Below are 20,104 nucleotides of genomic sequence, written 5' to 3' on the forward strand. Positions count from 1 at the left end.
AGAGAAGGTCACATTAAGTTCACCTGTAAACGATGCATTTTAGGATCATCCTGAAATTTCACCCGAAAGCCAAATATCCCTGACTTTTTCTGAGTAGTGTATATATATATATATATATATTAGGGGTGTGGGAAAAACTTGATTCTTAGATGCATCGCAATGCAGATGTGAACGATTCTGAATCAATTCATAAATGTCAAAAATCGAATTTGAATTTATAATGTAATGTTGATGGAAAGCAAAGGGCGGAACGTGGAAGTGGGTAAGTGCAGCGACCGGACAGTCATGTGACGGCACATAATAAAAACACGGCTGGATGAGTGAGAAATCCGACCGGCTCTGCATTAAAGCCAGGTTAGATCAGGAGTCACAACCCAAATGTTAAGAAGAGACATTTTGTCCTTTCAACAAAAATCAAACCACCTTGGGAGCCACAATATTTCATGCCCAGTATGTCTCAGTGTGTGCAAATGTCCTAGTTTAAGCCAAAAATATGAAGGTAAAAACAAAGACTTAATTTGCTTTAAGCTTTAGCTCCGCTGTGGCCGCTTTCCTCCCCTTACCATCGGGAAAACTTTCCTCAGAAGTAGAGCTGCTTATTGTAAAATGTCTCTCATCGTTCGGCTGTTTTACGAGGCTGAAGTCGCTTCTTATTCTCCAGCTTCTTGTTTGAATTTTCCCGTTCCACCTTAAATTCTAACTGACATGCCAAATGTAAATGCGGCACCATTTAAGGTGGAAAGGGAAACTTCGAAAGAGAAGCGACTTCATATTCACAACTGTAGTGTTTGACAGTTGCAGATTTAACGTTCCCTGAAACCAACTGTGCTGCTTATAAATGTGAACAAGTCTCCAAATGTTCATCTGAGCTAAATCTCTCTCTGCCTTTTCAAAGCTACTAGTCAGGAGAGACTGTGTTGCTAAGTGACCTGCAGTCTCGTTGAAAAACAGGGCATTCGCACTGTGTTGCGCACGTCCTGTCTCACAGATATTTTACTGACACAGTGACCCCTGACTCTCTACAACACGACCAAATCCGGAAAGAAAGCGGGCAGGACGGCTGTAACGTGCTGCGTGCACATCCGTTATCACAGGATCTTATTTCACTGTATCCACGCATTTTATCGCAGATGAGTGGCAGCAGCGTCTCATGTGCTCTAAACATGTGCAGTGAATGAGAGTCTTCCAGTTCACTTACCACATCACTTCCATTTGATTTATTAATGAAAGATATTGGAAGTAAATTCATTATAGATCGTTACAAATGCTTTGCTTTCAAACTCCCAAGCCGTCACAAAGTGCATAGAAAGTTTCCTGCATAGAAAAAAGGAGGGCTGCCGTGCGATTATAAAACGACTATCAATGCATCAGTAATCGTTTTATATATAAATATACAGACGGGCTGGTCTGAGTATTTCAGAAACTGCTGATCTACTGGGATTTTCACACACAACCATCTCTAGGGTTTACAGAGAATGGTCCGAAAAAGAGAAAATATCCAGTGAGCAGCAGTTGTGTGGATAAAACATCTTGTTGATGTGAGAGGTCAGAGGAGAATGGGCAGACTGGTTTGCGAGATGAACCAACACCTTGTTGAAAGTATGCCACAAAGAATTAAGGCAGTTCTGAAGGCAAAAGGGGGTCCAACCAACTAGCAAGGTGTACCTCATAAAGTGGCCGGTGAGTGTATATATATATATATACACTGTGTAAATAAATAAAGCTCTCTACGCTGTTCTTGTGCTAATCTGAAGGCCACATGAAGTTTGGAGGTCTGTAGTGATTGACTCTGCAGAAAGTTGGCGACCTCTCCGCACTATGCACCTCAGCATTCGCTGACCCCGCGCTGTCATTTTACGTGGCCGATCACTTTGTGGCTGAGTTGCTGTTGTTCCCAATTGCTTCCACTTAAAATACCACTTACAATAGACTGTGGAACATTTAGTAGTGAGGAAAATTTCACGATTGGACTTGTTGCACAGGTGGCATCCCATCACGGTACGACGCTGGAATTCACTGAGCTCCTGAGAGCGACCCAATCTTTCAGTCTACATGTCTAGGTGATTGGCTTTACATACCTGTAACCATGGAAGCGATCGGAACACCTGAATTCAATAAGTTGGATGGGTGAGTGAATACTTTTGGCAATGTGGTGTGTACATTATATATATATATATAGGGAGAGAGAGAGAGAGAGAGAGAGAGAGAGAGAGAGATTACTTTAGTGGCATTTTTGTTTTATTATTTTAGTTGTTGGAATTAAATGAAATCTGGAGGTGCAACCCATTCCCGTGTCCCTGAAAAGGGGTGTTATGGTCAACATCTCATTCTGTTTAAAAATAAAATCAGCACCGTGTTGGTTTTCTTTCCAATTTATTAGAAAAAAATATAAAATTTAATATATTACACTACAAAAGACATTTACACAAACATAACACACACAGTAAAAGCGAACTGACAATCATCACAACACCTATTTTTCTGTGCTTTTACCTTTTTTGTTATTGGAACAGTTATGATCACACTCTCAACAGTTGTGGCTTATGAGATTCAAAAACATAATGCTGAGAAAACGCCTTGTTACCACACTACACCTCAAGACCATGCATACATCTGCATTAATACGTCTGTGGTTTCTGTTCCATGTCATCTGCAAATCTGTTTGTCTCTTCCATGCCAATGTTTCCCAGTGAAGTCCCAAGAGGCCCCATTCCTTATTTTTAGGCTTGTTCTTATTGGTTTCAGGCCTACACCTGACTCATCTGATCAGCTGAACGGATATGTTTGGCTCTCCTGCTCTTATACTGCCCAAAAAAAGAGTATGTTTTGTTCATGTTACACTGTAATTTATATTTGTGCTGTGATGTATTAATCCTACATGTATGTAGTGGTCAATTATCAGCAAATATGATGTAATTTGATCTATTTTGTTTAGCATTTTCTAAAACATACATGTTGCTTAAAGGACTGCTACTCATTTCAGTGTATTTCCCTGTACGTGGTAAAAAAAAACAAAACAAAAAAAAAACTGAAATACCATTTACTTAAAAACACTTCCTGTAAAAGCCAATGGGCAAGTGCTGAAGCAAGTGCCCACTGGCTTTCATTATAAGCATGTCAGTGTGTTTTCTGTTCTTTTCTATTTAAAATTAAAATTATAGCCTGCGGTAGTCAACCGTATGACACACATTCATCAGAGAGAGGTTAGGATGAAGAATGCTGGCATGTGCCATTAATTTCTGACAATGTTTAGAATTACAGAGAATTCTTCATCTACCGCAGTGATGCTGATGCCTACAGGAATCAAGCACTTAAAGCACACTGTAATGGGTTCGCAACCTTTTATACACCACTGTGAGTCCGAATAAATTCACAAATGTGGAGCTCATAAAGATCAGTCTGCTCTCTTAAGAGCTTGTTTTAGGTGTGTGTGAGAGTGTGTGTACAGTACTGTGATAGATTCAGAGATCACCCTTCATTTCAACAACCAAGACTGTCCCCAAACAGCACTTAAAGCTTTTAATCTTTGAGAGGAGAACATCAAGCTCCACTCTAACTTCAGATCTGAAAAATCCACAGGAGTTTCTGTCCATCCTTCCACTGTGACTCAACACTATGAGTGGTAAGGATGTGTAGCTGTCAATAAGCTCTTACTGAGAAAAGGAAGAAGAAAATTTGCACTGAAGGACTTCTGAGATGTGGAGTAGGGTTATATGGACTGATTATTCTAAATTCATAATTGAGATTACTTGGATTGGAGAAGCATAAGATGTAACCAGCTGGAGTTGCTCTGCAAGACGCAAGTCTCCTGAAAAGGACGGAAGCTGTAATAAAGGCAGGGGGGTGGACACAATAAATACTGAAAAAAATGTATTATATTGAATTATTTGGTCTTCTGGGTAATTTTTTCTGGGTTTTTTTCCTTCATGCTAAAAAAGAAACCTAATGGCTGCTTTGACTGGAAATTATAATGGAAAGATCTCTGTCTTTACACAGTACTGTACATGAACAGGGTGTTAAAATGTCACAAAACCAACTCATTCTATAACACTACTAAAGAAAACAAATGCAGAGTTTTCTTACAGAAACTCAAATAGGGTCAGAAGTGCTCGTTTCTGTTCGCTTTTTTTATTGTGCTATCATTTCTAATAAGAATGTTAATTTTAGATTTAGCAACAAAATCAGCCCAAATGTACTGGGATTACAATACACCTGTCCAAAAATAAAATATGCATGTTCTTGGACCCCTTGATGAGAAAACAACAGAAAACAACAGGTGGAGATAAAAAACAAAGTTGCAAAAATACCCTTTAAATCTCAAAACACATTCGGCAGAAAACAACAGGACGCTCGGCACAAATGAAGCGTCGTGACAGAACTTGATTAAGGTGCTGATTACAGGAAACAAGAAAGACAGCACTGAACTGAACTTCACGCAATAGTCTGATATGATTTTTTTTCAGTTTGTTCTTCACTTCCATCTGAACAATGAAGAACGTTGTTACTTACACTATGTAAGTGAGCAATCAACAGTTGGCAGTTAAGCTCCATGAGTAATTACAAGTAACATTGCATATAAGAGCATATGCAACGACAGAATTTAGGCATCACCTTATACATGATCCTAATTCCAGAAAATAAATACTGCATCACAAGCTACTGTTCATAAGGTGCAAATTAGATTGTTTTGTAAAGTTTTGGGAAGATGTGCAGTCTAAACATAAACTAAGGCCTGATTATAGTAGTCTTCCACTCTTTGTCTTAACTTAGTATGTCAGTTAATTAGTCTACTAAAGGGCCTAAATAAATGGAAGCACTGAGATGCTATGCAACAACTACTGCTGCTTGTGCTTTAGAAGTCTGGCCTGTTTATGCAAGCTAAACCTCTTGCAAAGCAAATGATCAACTTTCCTAAACTGACCAGCGTACTCGCACCATTTGTAACCACAAATATGACCTAAACATAACCTTTGTTTCTTGTTGAATCCAATATCAAGGCAGTGCTGGCTCAGACTTTCAGTAACCGTTTTGGTTCTTATTTGATTATTGGATTCATTCTGATTTTGCAATACCTCAACAAACTGTTCTTTTTCCTGACACTGAGCCTCTGCAGACATGCACTCTCAGCCTGACATGCACCACCACAAAGTTTTGTCGGTTTGATGGTCAAAAAAAGTGATACCATTTGGCTACGAGTTACACCGATTTAACTTAGTCATACTGATAATAATGGAAGTAAATAATACGATCATTTACAAAATAAAACTACCACGACTTTAGGACATTATGTCGGGTTTATTAGCAACAAAAAAAAAAAACCAAGCAGGCTACTGCTGAAACTCTTGAAAAACACATTAAATTGAATTCTATGGCCGTATTATATACAGAAAATGGATTAAGTGATGATAGGGTTACTGAGACAGAAAAAGAAAACTAAGAAAATGAGATTCATCTCAACTTGCTAAGCAGAAGCAGTCAAAGGTTAATGTGCCATTGGGCTGCCTATGCTATTATGGCAGAGAGTGCATGTGTATGTGATATCACTGTAGTTGAGAGTGCATGTGGTTGAGAGTGCATCTACAGATAGACTCTATTGCAAAATGTCTATGTAATTTAATCTTTAAGATGTAAACAAAGTAATTCTGAGTGGTTTGGTGTGAAATGGTCTGTTCTAGAGAAACTTACAGAATCATAATTTTTCACAGTGTTGGTGACCGGAACCAACAGATTTACCATTAATTACTGTTAATTTACCACTAACAACATCACATATAAAAACTCTAGATAGTGTATTTTCATTGACAGATATGGTGACACCTATTTTCTATCACCACAATTGTAAAACAATTTGAGTCTGTTTCACATCAGATAAGTGATACTTTTTTTGATCCCCCAACTGGGGAAATTCCACCTCCGCATTTAACCCATCCGTGAAGTGAAACACCACATACACACTAGTGAACACACACACTAGGGGGCAGTGAGCACACTTGCCTGGAGCGGTGGGCAGCCGGCACCCGGGGAGCAGTTGGGGGTTAGGCATCTTGCTCAAGGACACCTCAGTCATGGACTGTCGGCCCTGGGGATCGAACCGGCAACCTTCAGGTCACAGGGCCAGATCCCTAACCTCCAGCCCACGACTGCCCCAAATGACCACTGTAAATGACCACTCTAAATGACTTTGTTTACATCTCAACAACTGAATTATGCAGATATTTCCAAAAATTGGTGGAATTCCCCTTTAAACAACAGAAATAATAGGTCTTTAATTGACATTCAGGGAGAACTCACTTTGCTCAAAAAGACACTGAAAGCTAATGCCGTTCATACTGTGACTACACTAACTTGCGTCCATTTAAGTCATTGAGTTAAAAATGATACGCTAGACAAAAAGAGCAGAATTGAATAAATAGAAACGAATATCAATGTAGCACAGTCACCTGCAGAATTCACACATCAAGTGCTGTAAAAGGACCAGCTGTAACTGATGAGTTACAGAAAAGCACTATAAGCATTTCTTCACCATGATGAACGTACTGTACACTGTATACTAATGTCTTCCAGCTAAAAGTATATGAACCCCACATGAACATGGATGGATTTTTTCTTTGCTTTATCTAACTATACACTATTTACACATACAGTTTTAACAATGAACAAAATACAATTCTGTTTTTGAAGCATCATACTTCATATGTACCCCCCAGCTTAAGACACATATGCTGTGCAAAATAAAAATCTGTACATACGTATCCATTGCTTTTTTCACTTAAAAAACAAAGGAAGAAGGAAAAAAATGAAAACAGTATGAAGCTTGAAATCTAATATTGCTTTGTAATACACAACCACGTCTTCCTTCGACCAAATAATATGGTTTTCAATCTTACTGCATGACCTTCGCTCTGAATGATGTCGTGAGGAATAAGGAATCCAGCTTAAGTAGACTGTAGGTTCTGTTGTATTTCTGGAGGTAATAAGAATTGTTGCATGAGGTTTCGAAAAAGTGCTATACATTCGGCCCAGAGACTCCTGACTGTGGTCCTGGTCAGTGGTCCTACCTGGAGATGTGCCACACTTTTCCAAATTTTGTTGCTTCCGACACGTCCAATTGGGTCCTGCTGTAAACGGTCAAAGCTGTCAGTCTGCTGAGGAGCTGTGCATAAACACAGAGCGCTTTTTTCGTCCAGCCTTAGAGCCATTCCCCCCACTGTTGCTCAGGAACATCAAGTCATTTCCTTTCGAGAGTTCAATAGTTCCATTCAATAAATAAGTGTCCATGGTAAAAAGTGCTAGGCTACTACTGTAGGTTCAGCAGGTCTAAGGGCAGCCTCAGACAGGTATGGTGGCATTCATCATCTGAACTCGCATCTCCTGGATGCTGTTGAGGATCTTTTTCTGGTGCCCAGCCAGCGTGACGCCAACCCTCCTCAGATCACTGCAAAAGAGGCAAGTCAAAAAGATGAATATCTTTCAGATCATTGTCAAAACCTCTATTTACAGTAATAATGCTTCAAAGGCTAAAGACGTGCATTAGTTTAAGATTTAGGAATATAATCTGATAAAGATTTCAAGGGTTTATTTAAACTTTAGGGTAGACTTTTTTTAGAAATTTAGATAACAGTATTTCTTGGTTAATTGTGATAAATACTGACTCACTTAATTAGAAAACGAGCAGTGAAAAAAACACTGGGGCAGTGTCCACAATTTTTACCATGATTTAAAAAAAATTACTACAGAATTTTTCAATGCAATCTCCATCTGTAACATCTATGTCATACAATTGATTACCAAGTACAAATATTCACTCTCATTCGTCTAAGATCAGAAAACCTCTTGATTCAAAAACTCTTAAAAGAAGCCAATAGACAGATGCTGGATTCCACCAACCAGCCCCTGCACTGTAAAACATAAAGTTTAAAAATGTAGTGTTCACGCTACCTTTAAATTCTGAGTTCACTGAATTTTGAATAGTGTGTGAGTGGCACAAGATAAATGTGTAAAAAAAAAAATGTTTTCATATAAAATTCAAATAGCTCAACATTTTAAGGCAGCCTGGACCTTAGAGCTAAATTCCCCCCAAAAATCTAGTGTGGAACTTACTAGCCTTAGGCCTGTAATGTTACAGTGTAACAGCTCTGTTTTAATTTTTGCATTACATTACCATTTATTTCAAATGTTTATGCATAGAATTCAGCAATTTCAAAATGTCTTTTACTATCAATACATTTCACTTCAATGATATAGAGGGACATGCATCATTATTGCTCAAGGTAATTAGATTTACAGATGTGGCAGATGCAGATTTGGTTGAAAAAAATCTGGAATATTTCTTTAATGGATATGAGTAAACTCAAGGATATATAACGCTGGCTTTTACATTGTTTCTGTACTTACTGAACATAATACTGACATGACCAAAAACATATGGCACCCTAAAGCTGGGTGATTATATAGAACCATTTCTAGATAGCTAATCTGATATGTATGATACTTTTGCATGTAACCTGACTTCTGTGGACACAATCCAACAATCACCTCTGCCTGTAGATGCAAAAGTGGCTTCAACTCCCTAGTGCGCTTAAAATCCCAAAACTTGTTGTCAGACTAATCAAAACAAAGTCCTGGCACAATTAAATGGGGTTGCATTTTTAATGTGGTTTGACTGGCTGTTAATGTATGGCAAACAATACCCACGACCCCCTCGGCAGGGAAACGACAGCGGGGGGACTTACTCCAAGGTCATCTGAGTGACTACTTCCAGTGAAGTGTATCCACTTTCCATGAAAAGCTCTGTGTATCGACCCATTTTTATGGCATCTAACCATTCCCCCACAGAGCTGAACACACAGAGCTCTGCGCTGCCATGCTCCACTAATAAATTGGACACCCTGTGGAAAAGACAAATGGACCATTGAACAAATGGATGCATAAATCTAACATTTCAGTGCTACATAAAGACCATACAGTAAAATTGAAGACAGGACCAAGTTGATCTTTTTGCCCAAGTATGAAGACCTAATAAACAATAACAAATCACACTAGCCCCATTTCTAATCCAGATGCTTAAGATAAACATTCTTTCACATTATTTTAAAGCTTAAACTGTTAAACTGCAATGTAATAGAACTAAGACAAATCAGCAGGTCAGCTCACCAGTCCTCTTTTAGTGATATTTATTATTCTTCGATTTATGACAGACTCATTATGATTATGAAATTAGAGCTCATTTACAAGCTGGATGTAAAATTAATATAACAATCAGTGACAATTTAACCAAAGACCCAGTTATTGCTGCAATAGGCAACAGTGCAGAATTGCCGCGTTAATATGCAAGACCCACAAAACAAATTCCCTCACTGTAAATCAATTTCTTATTAAATGTAACCATAATTCCATAACACAATTGCAAATAATGGATGATTCCAGCATGTACAAAATATAGAGCGATTCACAACGCAGAAAATATATTTGATACCATGTAATCACTGTAATTGGAAGTCATTTGTACACTGTCACTTCTGCTTAACTCAACATTAAATCATGAAATACCAGAGCTTATTTGTTTCAAGTGTCATTAAATCTTGATTTCGCGTGACAGCCATGCAGCAAGGGCTGTTAACACCGAGTTATCAGCGTTTCGCAGACATGACACAGTTTTTATGCTTGCAGCCTGGGATGATAAAGTGGCATAAATAACAACAATATTTGTATTTACTTTAAAGGAAGCTACTTTAATAAATAAAACAGGGATGGAGGAGATACAGAGACACAAGAGAGAACAAACAGGTGAACTGAAAACAAAACGAGAACACATCTTTAGAGAGGTCAGAGGAAAGGGAATGCAATAGCACCATAAATAATAACATTATAATAATTACACAAATAACCATTACAGTAAATACTGATGCACTCTTGCCTGTTGGAGGGGTTGATGAGGCTTTTTAAGCTGCTTGGGTTGCGAATGAGTTTGTCCAGTAAGCTCACTATCTCCTCAAACTTGGGCCGGCTGTTTCTGTCCTTCTGCCAGCAGTCCATCATGAGGTGGTAGAGAGCTGTAGGGCAGTCCATGGGGCCTGGCAGCCGGTAACTCTCCTCTACTGCCTTTATCACCTGACATACACAACACACACACATACCTAATACATTACCCGCATTGCAGGTGCAGGTGTACAGTAGTGTATACAATGTCTGCAAAATGTAAGCTTGTTTATGCCAAGCTAAGAGTTAACTGTATACAGTACTGTGTAGAAGCTAGAGACCTCTCTTCATTCAACTTCCATCAGCCATCAGTAGAAGTTATTCACTTTTCAATGTAAGAAAACATATTTAACAGAAAATTACAGTATCTAGTGAGTCCACCCTTTGCCTTCTCACAGCAAAATAATCCCAAACACATTCAAAGATGGTGAAGTCTAGACTCTGGGGTGGACAGTCCATCATTCTTAGAACACCAGCAGCTTCTTTGTTTGATTTGCAAATTTTTTTTCTCTTTTCAGTGAGGGCTTCTTGACAGCTACACACATCCTTTCAGAGCCATAGTGTTGAGTTGTCTTCTCACAGTGGAAGGATGGAGAGAAACACCTGTGAATTTTTTTATCTGAAATAAGAGTAGAGCTAGATTTTCTGCTCTTTTAAGGTTTTAAGTAGGGCTGTCGAAGTTAACGCGATAATAACGTGGTTAAAAAAAAATAGTGCCATTATCGCAAATTCTATTTGGCCCTACGAGTAATCCGTAGTTCTTGTTGAGACTTGACCTGCGTGGAATCTCTCATTAAGAGTAGCAGAGTAAGTGTTTGCCAATCTTTACAGAATTACAGATTCAGACCAAGGTGTTTATGCTCACTCTATTCAACAGTCTGATGAAAATCTTCGTTTACATGCCCACTACAAGTAATCCAATGCAAAATGACGCACATGCGTGGAGTAGCGCTTAGAGGAAATGTTACCATGACAGCGAACATCACGTGAGGTCCAATCAGCGTGAGATGAGTTTCCAGTTGGCGCGCTTGTGTTTAAATTGATTTAAACTGATGTCAGACTCAGGAAAACGCCCTTCACCTGTACTTATAAAGGAAGCGAGAGGAAGACGTTGTGTTCTGAGACACATAAGCTGGACGTCCGTCCCACCGCCGTCTTTTAAAGCTCAGCGTATAAACCTTGTCTCCTCTGCAGACCAGGTTCTGCTCCGCCATGTTGAACGGTATAAACCTTTCACTATGACGCGCCACGCATGCGCATACGCTGTGACTGAATACAACTTCAGCACAATTGAAGTTTTATTTAGTTTTTAGTTTATTTTGTTACACAGATCTGAACTGAGACACAGTAGTGTGTGACTACATGTCTTATATTTGAGACTACAGCTCCTTCATCTATTACAAATGTTTTGGAGGTTCAGTATTACTGCCTAGTATGCGAGTGAATAAAACTCCCTTACAGTTTTCTCTTGTCCCAGCAGTTTTTAACATAAGTACATTTATCATAAAATGTGTTCATAATTTTAATTGTAACATTTCCCTTAAAAATCCTTATTTTCTATAACATTTACACAGATAAAAAAATGTGATAAAAAAAATTGTGTCAAGTTTTAGTCTTCATTACATTTCTTTAGACATTTTTGTTTGCTGCAAATTGTAGTTTTTTTGTTTGGTTTTTGTTGAGGACTTCATTAATGTAAAGCTCAACATTATACCAACGTTACCTTGTGATCTAATTGGCTGAGATGCATTCTTCCATGGCACTTTATCTTATTCTCATGTAACCTAGCAGTAAATTTCACTCATCACAGCAACAATGTCTTTCTGATTTTATATAGCAATAACTTAAACTAGACATTATACTGAATTATAAATTAAGTATTTTTAGATGTTTTATTCAATATTTTAAGTATGGTATAAGTATTTAAGTATTAGGGAATGAGCAGATGTAATTAAAGGATAAATAATTTACTATAGTTATATATTTATAGTCATTTCTTGTGACATGTTCTGCCTCAAGGTCACCACTTCTGAATTATGAGACATTCTGAATATAATTTATGATGCTATTCATACCAAACTGCAAAGACTTTCACCTAATAAAAGAAAACAACTTATCAGACTGTGTGTTGGTTACACCAGGCTAAATTGTGAGCTCTTTTTGGCATGTTCTGTGTTAATTTAAGGTTTCAGAAGACTGCCAGGAGGCGAGAATTGACTACTGCATCGGGCAAGATGCCGACCTATCGTCTCTCTCTATATCTTTCTGCCTCTAACAACCCCCCCACTCCCACACTCACTGAAAAAAGAGAAAGCCAACACAAGAGCGGCTCAGAAACCAATCCCCGACGGCAAAATCTCACAGAGAGAGAAAAAAGGGGAGAACAAGAGCGAGCGAGAGAGCAAGGCATACAGAGGCAGACAGAAAGAGAGAAAGAGAGAGAGAGAGTGAGAGAGAGAGAGAGAGAGAGAGAGAGAGAGAGAGAGAGAGAGTGGGACTGAGCAAGAGAGAGAGAGAGTCTGCTCTAGCAGAGCAGGGAGAGATCTGAGGCAGCCCTCATGAAGGCATTAAATAAAACATCAAATAACTTTCTCTTTCCCAAGTGAGTGTGAAACAGATTAATGATGGAGAGGAGAGGGGGATCTGAGGCTGGAATGAAGCCGTCACTGGCAGGCTAGCAGGGGGGAAAAAGGTCAGCGCTGCTTGATAAAAACATGACTGGAAATTGCACCTCCTTCAGGGGCATACTGAGAAAACTTCGGCATCGTGTCCTCCTTTTCAGTTTTCTCACACGCGCACACATGCTACTGCTTGCACTGACATGTGACACGAGCATCCACATAAAAGATAAAACAAAACTGGAGGCAATACAGAATAGCGCAACATCCAATTGACTCTTAATGACACTGTGTAATATGTAAAAAGCAATACTGAAGATGAAAGTCTGGCGTTTCAAGACTAATTGAAAGCTCTGTCCTATAAACAGCTTTGTAGCTGCACGCTGTTTAATGCTGCAACACACAGCAGAAGCGTTGCTGCCAAATGAAATTCTACTTTCTACACATTTATAAGACTCACGCTGCATCTCTTCCAGCAAAGTTCACCAAGTTCACTGCAGTCAAAACTCTGCTTTTGCTTCAGTCTGGCTTTACTTTTCCAGCTTCTCCCCTGCCTCACTGATTTCTCTCTTCATAGACAAGCAACTTTTGACTTGCCTGCTGCCTAGGAGACGATATGTTATCATTATCATGATACATTTTTGAGACCACATTATTTGGACTACCTACTTAGGACTTCCTAACACACTCATAAACACAGAATAACATTACAATATAATAACACAGCAAGACGACACAAGATGTTTAGTTATGTAAATGACATTTTGTTGACACAAGGGCCCTTAAACTAAAGTGACAGATTTGTTAACCGTTATAACACAAAACTTTACTCCCAAATAATGGAGCTTAAACAACAAGAATGTAGTTAAGAACATGATATACTGTTTGAGAATATGGGGTTTTGCCTCATAAGCTCTTCATAAAAACACAATAAACAGAAAAAATGTTATTTGCTAAGACCTTTACCTCAATGCAGTGTTATTTACTTCACAAAGTATCCTACATCCTGAGGACGTGGCAAAAAAGTGGCAAAAACCGACATAATTACTAAAGGAAAGTGTAATATAGTAAAACACTGGTTGCTTCAATTTTTAATATACACTCACTGGCCACTTTATTTGGTACACCTTGCTAGTAAAAGGTTGGACCCCCTTTTGCCTTCAGAACTGCCTTAATTCTTCGTGGCATACTTTCACCAAGGTGTTGGAAACATTCCTCAGAGATTTTGGTTGGCTATTTGAGTTAATGTTACCTTTCTTTCATCTCGAACCAGTTTCTCCTCTGACCTCTCACATCAACAAGGCATTTTCATCCACACAACTGCCGCTCACTGGATATTTTCTCTTTATTGGACCATTCTCTGTAAACCCTAGAGATGGTTGTGTGTGAAAATCCCAGTAGATCAGCAGTTTCTGAAATACTCAGACCAGCCCGTCTGGCACCAACAACCACGCCATGTTCAAAGTCTCTTAAATCACCTTTCTTCCCCATTCTGATGCTCGGTTTGCACTTCAGCAAGTTGTCTTGACCACCTCTACATGCTTAAATGCACTGAGTTGGCTGATTAGCTATTTGTGTTAACAAGCAACTGAACCTGTACCTAATAAAATGGCCAGTGAGTATATGTTTAGTATATATATTTTGCACCATTTATTTTGGTCCATGACACAATGCAATGGCTTTGATACATTGGCAACATTAAATTGGATTGGATGACTGGATGAAAGCCCATATGGCACTGCTGCATCACAATATTACATTTTTGCCATATCGCCCATTCTTACTATTGGGTGCTCCACTACAGCAATATCCTCTACTGCTCTAAATTGTGACCCCATCCCCACTGACCATGTTCAAAAATGTCAGTTATGCCCAGGACTTGCCCCCATTCCCAATCAGTTTATGGACAGCTACACATACAGTACCCCATCTCTCAGCCTTCCAGTGCAAATCACATTGCACATACTACTCACATACAGCTTTAAAATGGCCAGAGGGAGCAATTACAGCACTCCTGCGCTAGATGACTTGGAAAGATCAACTGGGACTCACCCAAAGCCCTCACTTGCCTCAGAATTCATTCATAAATATAAGATCACAAGCCAAATAAATGTGAAAAATATGGCTCTGATTGTTATAGCTGATATGCAGTATCTAACCTATGTGTTATATAACTGAAAAATAGATCATATTCAAATATCACTACACATTTAAAAAGATGGTTCTTCAAGAGTTCTTTAGTAAAGATATTGCTATTATATTGTTAAAGGGTTCTTCTGACGAATGGAGTGTGTTTTATATGGTTCTATATAGAACCATAAGGATTCCATAAAGCATTTTTTATTTTTTTTTTGTTACAGGCTTGACATAGCAATAGCAATAATAGAAGAACCCTTTTTGGTGCTATATGGAACCCTTCTCAAAATCTTCAGTATATTCTCCAACAACCTGAAGAACCATTTAACAATGCAAAAAAAAACCTGTAACCTTGCAAAGGGTTCTCCGAGTGTTCATGGTTCTATACAGATCCATTTTCTTTACTAAAGAACTCTTGAAGAACCATCATTCTCAAGAGTGTTGCAAAGTTAAATTCTAGTAACATTCAGTTTGAACAGAACATTGTTAACTGTTTAGTGAATGAAAACTGATGCTTTAATGCAAAACTTGTTGTGGAACTGGGCTCTGCTGTAGCAGTTTAGCAGAGGTATGTTCAAATGTACTGCAGCACAATGAAGAATTCTAATAAGTTCTGTAATGAATTTTAAAGCAAATCAATAACGATTTACATCCTGGGCATATGAATATTTAAAGCAATGCAGCGAGATAAGTAGAACAATATTGTGTGAGAAGACTCATTAAATAGCATCCTCGATGCTGTTTAATATCTTCAGCTCCAGAAGAAATTGAGTAAATGTATGAGTTTCGGGTAGATGAGGAAAATTTTTTAATAATGCAGCTATAGAACTGCAATAATTACCTCCTGCTTATGATGTTTCATGGTTTATTTTTGCACAATGGCAAAGTGTTTTATTTCCCATCCTATCTCAAAATACATCTTGAATCAAATCAGACCCGACTTACAGCACCAAGTTTTGAAGCCTGACACCAAAACAGACTCCTGAAAAAAGCTGTAATAAAGGCAAAGGTTGGACACAGCAATTTTCAGTTTATTTACATCTTTTTTTCCTAATTTTGAGAAACTTGTACTAACTGGCTGTTTTGGCTGGAGATTAAATAGAGGAAGTGTGGTCTTTTGCAAAGAACTGTATATTTATGAGAACCAATGTCAGATCACATTCTGCCAACTTTGGACAAGCTTATGAACTTATGAGTCTATGACAGCTTTATGGAATCAAGACAACTAAACTTTAGTGTTAAACTTACATCTTGATTGCTCATCTCCCAGTATGGCCTTTCTCCATATGACATCACTTCCCACATGACAATGCCATAGCTCCACACGTCGCTGGCTGAGGTGAACTTCCTGTAGGCGATGGCTTCTGGAGCCGTCCACCTGATGGGAATCTTCCCTCCCTGAGTGACAAACAGCACCAAATTAGATCAGAAAGTATTCCTGTCAAAGCATCCTTACCAACACTTATCACTCCCTATTCACAGCTGGGGAAATAAGGAACAGAGTGGGTAAATATGGCGACAGGAAGAATGCGGGACATGGATGTCTGCATTCTTTCTGCTAATTGGCTGTCCTGGAGCCGCCATTCTGCAATTCTGGCAGTGCCTCTCGTATGCTATTAGTGAAGCACATCTCAATTTACTACTCCTTAGACAGCTCACACAAACACACAAACATAGACGCACACACAGAATTGTGACATGCCAAGGTGGAAACGATGAAAAGGGAAAAAATAATCACGCCGGCACCAATTACAGCAGCTGATGCTGAGCTACTAATTATCCCTCTTTCAAAGCCAGCATCACTCAGCTCCATGTTTATTAATAGCCAATTCAGCCTGGAGCCTAACGCCCCACTGTAGACATGAGCCCCACTCAATAAAGGGCCCAGTAAAGGAAAATATTCACCTAATAGTATTATGACTACCTGTCATTTGTTGTAATGGACTCAAAGAGATTGTGATTTCCAGTTCAATACATGCTACTCATCAATGAAAGGAAGAGAGACAGTAATACAGAGAGAGAGAAGGCAGTATTGAACAGTAGGGTGCTAGAGGCAGTTAGCTTTGTAGAGAGCTGAAAGGGTTCAAATTGGACTCTGACACAGATGGATCTGGAGTGCTGGCTAATGGCACAGGGGTCAGTGTGTGAGCAGGATGGCATAACTCTGCACGTACACGAGTAGTATAGGCCGCCTCCGGGTCATCCTCCAGCACTCGAGACAGGCCGAAGTCAGACACCTTACACACCAGGTTGCTGTTGACCAGGATGTTGCGGGCAGCCAGGTCTCGGTGCACGTAGCCCATGTCAGAGAGATAGCGCATGCCTGAGGCTATGCCACGCAGCATACCAACCAGCTGGATCACCGTGAACTGCCCATCATTCTTCTGAGGAACCAGCCAAGAAGAGAAGTTAGATACATAACATACATAAGCTCAATATATTGATTATTCAGTTTGGGTGACGTAAACTACACTTCAGAAATTTGGAGTCACAATGACACAAAACCATTTTTACTGCAGATATATTTATAAACTGACTTTTATTATGATGCTAGCACTTCACAACTTCTGTTTCTAATGCAGTTTCAAATCATTTGTAGTAGGATATAAGCAATTTCAGATATGTCCAGAATAATGAACAGAGCTTTAGAATACTGTAAAATGACTGAGAAAGCTGTATAACATAGAAATTAAAGTTATAATAAGATACATTTTCACAATGCTTCATAATTCTAAATTGGTAATTAAACCATGAGTACACAGCACACAGTAAATGTACTTATGTTAAAAGCTGCTGGGACAAGAGAAAACTGTAAGGGAGTTTTATTCACTCACATACTAGGCAGTAATACTGAACCTACAAAACACAAAATTGGATTTGTAATAGATTAATGAGCTGTAGTCTCAAATATAAGACATGTAGTCACACACTACTGTGTCTCAGCTCAGATCTGTGTAACAAAAGAAAATAAAAACTAAATAGAACTTCAATTGTGCTGAAGTTGTATTCAGTCACAGCCTACAGGACTTCACAGTACTGCGCAAACAAAAATAAATTACACAAAGTTGGACATCCTTAAAGACATGTAGTGTTATACCACAGAGCTACAGCACAGTAAACAGCATGTAAACGTGGCTACTCACTACAGCCTAATAATCCGTTAATAATCCGACTAATAGCTGAATCAGAACAGAATACGTCCACGTAAACACCTCAATCAGACTAGTCTAGTCCGATTGAGGCCATTCGGAATCCAATGTCTATCCGATCGAATGAGGTGGATAAACCTCTAAATAATCTGTTAAATAGAAGATAGTAGGCGTGTAATTGGAGTGTAATCGGATTCAGGTGTTTACAAGGCTATTATTCTTCTATTTAACTTTATTAGGAAGGCACAATGACAGCAGAATCATATCATTATGATGCATATATATATACAGACAACAAAATTAGAGATATACAGCATTGTTTTAGATGTCATTTATGGTGCAATGAAAGAGAGGACATACCTTTAAAAAGGTGTCGAGAGACCCGTTCTCCATGTACTCTGTTATGATCATCACTGGCTTGCCTTAAGAGTTGAAAGGACAGTAAAACAAAAGTATTATTGAGTGTTCGCCTTTATGAGACAGTTCATAAAGCATAAAGGCTAAGAGGCTCAGTTAATCAAAGCTGCTGTAAAAAAGTGCACTGCTAGCATAAATCTGGGGCACTTCACTGAGTCATAAACTAATATTATACTTTCATTAAGCTCTTTCTGATCCAGAGAGCCCATTAATAATCTTAACAGCTCTGATGTATTTACATACTGCATGGTGGTTTCACTGCCCTTGCACTTGTTTTGCATCGATGAGTCTGTGCATGCAGGGCACTCACTCTTAGTGACCACGCCTTCCAGGTGGATGATGTTGGGATGATCGAACTGGCCCATTATGCTGGCCTCAGCAAGGAAGTCTCGCCTCTGTTTCTCTGTGTAGCCTGCTTTCAGGGTCTTGATGGCCACGGTGATCTCTCTCTTCCCCGGCAGCCTCAGTGGGCCACTACACACCTCCCCAAACTCACCTGACAAACACGAGACAGACAGGCCAATCATTGAATACAGAGTGGATATGAAAATAGAGACAGAGAGATAAAGTGGATATATAACATGTTAATACAGAACTCAAGAGATATTAAGAATTTTATTTATGTAAAGTTAACAAGTACAGTGGAATTGACAATTCTCTAGCTGCCTTGTCATATATATATAGAGTATAGTACAATAGTTTATAGTATAGTTTATAGTATATATATATATATATATATATATATATATATATATATATATATATATAGTTTTTAGTTTGGTTACATTTTCTGACGTAAATATCATGAGACAGGTAAGTGCACTTGCGCTGTATTCTGTCAAAAAAAGCTGTTACTGAGGAAACAAAACAGACAAAACACAACTGTGCTAGAACTCCAAAGCAGGACATCTGAGATGTGGAGTAAGGATTTGGGATTGATGAGTCTAATTTTGTAACTGGGATTACTTTGAAAGTGACAAGTAGAAAATGCAACCAACTCCTAAGACAGAACTTTTTTTTAATATATACTGAATGCTGAACTTGATGTGGAAAATATTTGTATTAATGTCTTTGAAAAACTGAAAGCAAGATGTCTAAAAACAATGGAAGCTGTAATAAACGGAAATCTCACTACTGTTGGACCAAACCTTCTCCATTTTTGCTGTTTTTGACATGATTTAAAATACCTACTGTCCTCTATGTTGTGTGTAAATTTCATGATGAATGGACCAAAAAATGGCCCAGGATTTTTTTGAAAAATGTCTGGTTCCATTGACTTACATTAAAAATAAAGTATGTTTTTTCTTTCTCCTGTCATTTTGGAGATACAAGATTTTGGTCCGACAGCAGTGATATAAATATATATGTCACTCATAACATTTTTTTCCTACTGTGAGTTTTACCTTAAGCTAAGGTCATACCTCAGAACACTAGTGACCCTTGACCTAATTTTCCTGCTCCATATTTTTCAAATGATTTCAAGTAAAATATTTAAACAAAACCTGTTTTATTGTAATTTGTTCCTGTTGGTTAAAGGTTATGACAGTTTTACATTATTTTAGAAATACCAGGTCACTAATGACCTGAAGTGGGTGAAACTCTCATGTCTTAATGGTAAACTTTATGCATATCTTTGACAAGGCAGAGAACAAAACCTCTTTGAAAAAATGAAGGGAAATCACAAAACAACCTTATGTGTTCCAGGTAGCTGAACAACATTGCATTGAAAACATAATTAAAATTCTTCTTCAGGTGTTTTTTTTTCTTTTCTATATTTTCTTTTATTCATTTTTTTGTGCAGAGCTT

At 38.4% G+C, this 20,104-nt stretch overlaps 1 protein-coding gene across 1 annotated transcript in view; it reads right to left on the bottom strand.

Moving 5' to 3' along the window:
• Positions 1-6,126: 6,126 nt before the first annotated feature.
• Positions 6,127-20,104, bottom strand: part of LOC108428864 (ephrin type-A receptor 5) — an 83,533-nt gene continuing 69,555 nt past the window's right edge. The window contains exons 11-17 of the mRNA XM_017700209.2: positions 18,609-18,794; positions 18,242-18,303; positions 16,907-17,116; positions 15,981-16,130; positions 9,917-10,110; positions 8,733-8,888; positions 6,127-7,435 (exon numbers count right to left, since the gene is read on the bottom strand). Coding sequence (XP_017555698.2) covers positions 7,330-7,435; positions 8,733-8,888; positions 9,917-10,110; positions 15,981-16,130; positions 16,907-17,116; positions 18,242-18,303; positions 18,609-18,794 — 1,064 coding nt within the window. The 3' untranslated portion in view covers positions 6,127-7,329. The remainder of the gene's footprint in view (positions 7,436-8,732; positions 8,889-9,916; positions 10,111-15,980; positions 16,131-16,906; positions 17,117-18,241; positions 18,304-18,608; positions 18,795-20,104) is intronic.

This window comes from Pygocentrus nattereri, chromosome 18 (genome assembly GCF_015220715.1).
Source record: "Pygocentrus nattereri isolate fPygNat1 chromosome 18, fPygNat1.pri, whole genome shotgun sequence".
Classification (NCBI taxonomy): Eukaryota; Metazoa; Chordata; class Actinopteri; order Characiformes; family Serrasalmidae; genus Pygocentrus; species Pygocentrus nattereri.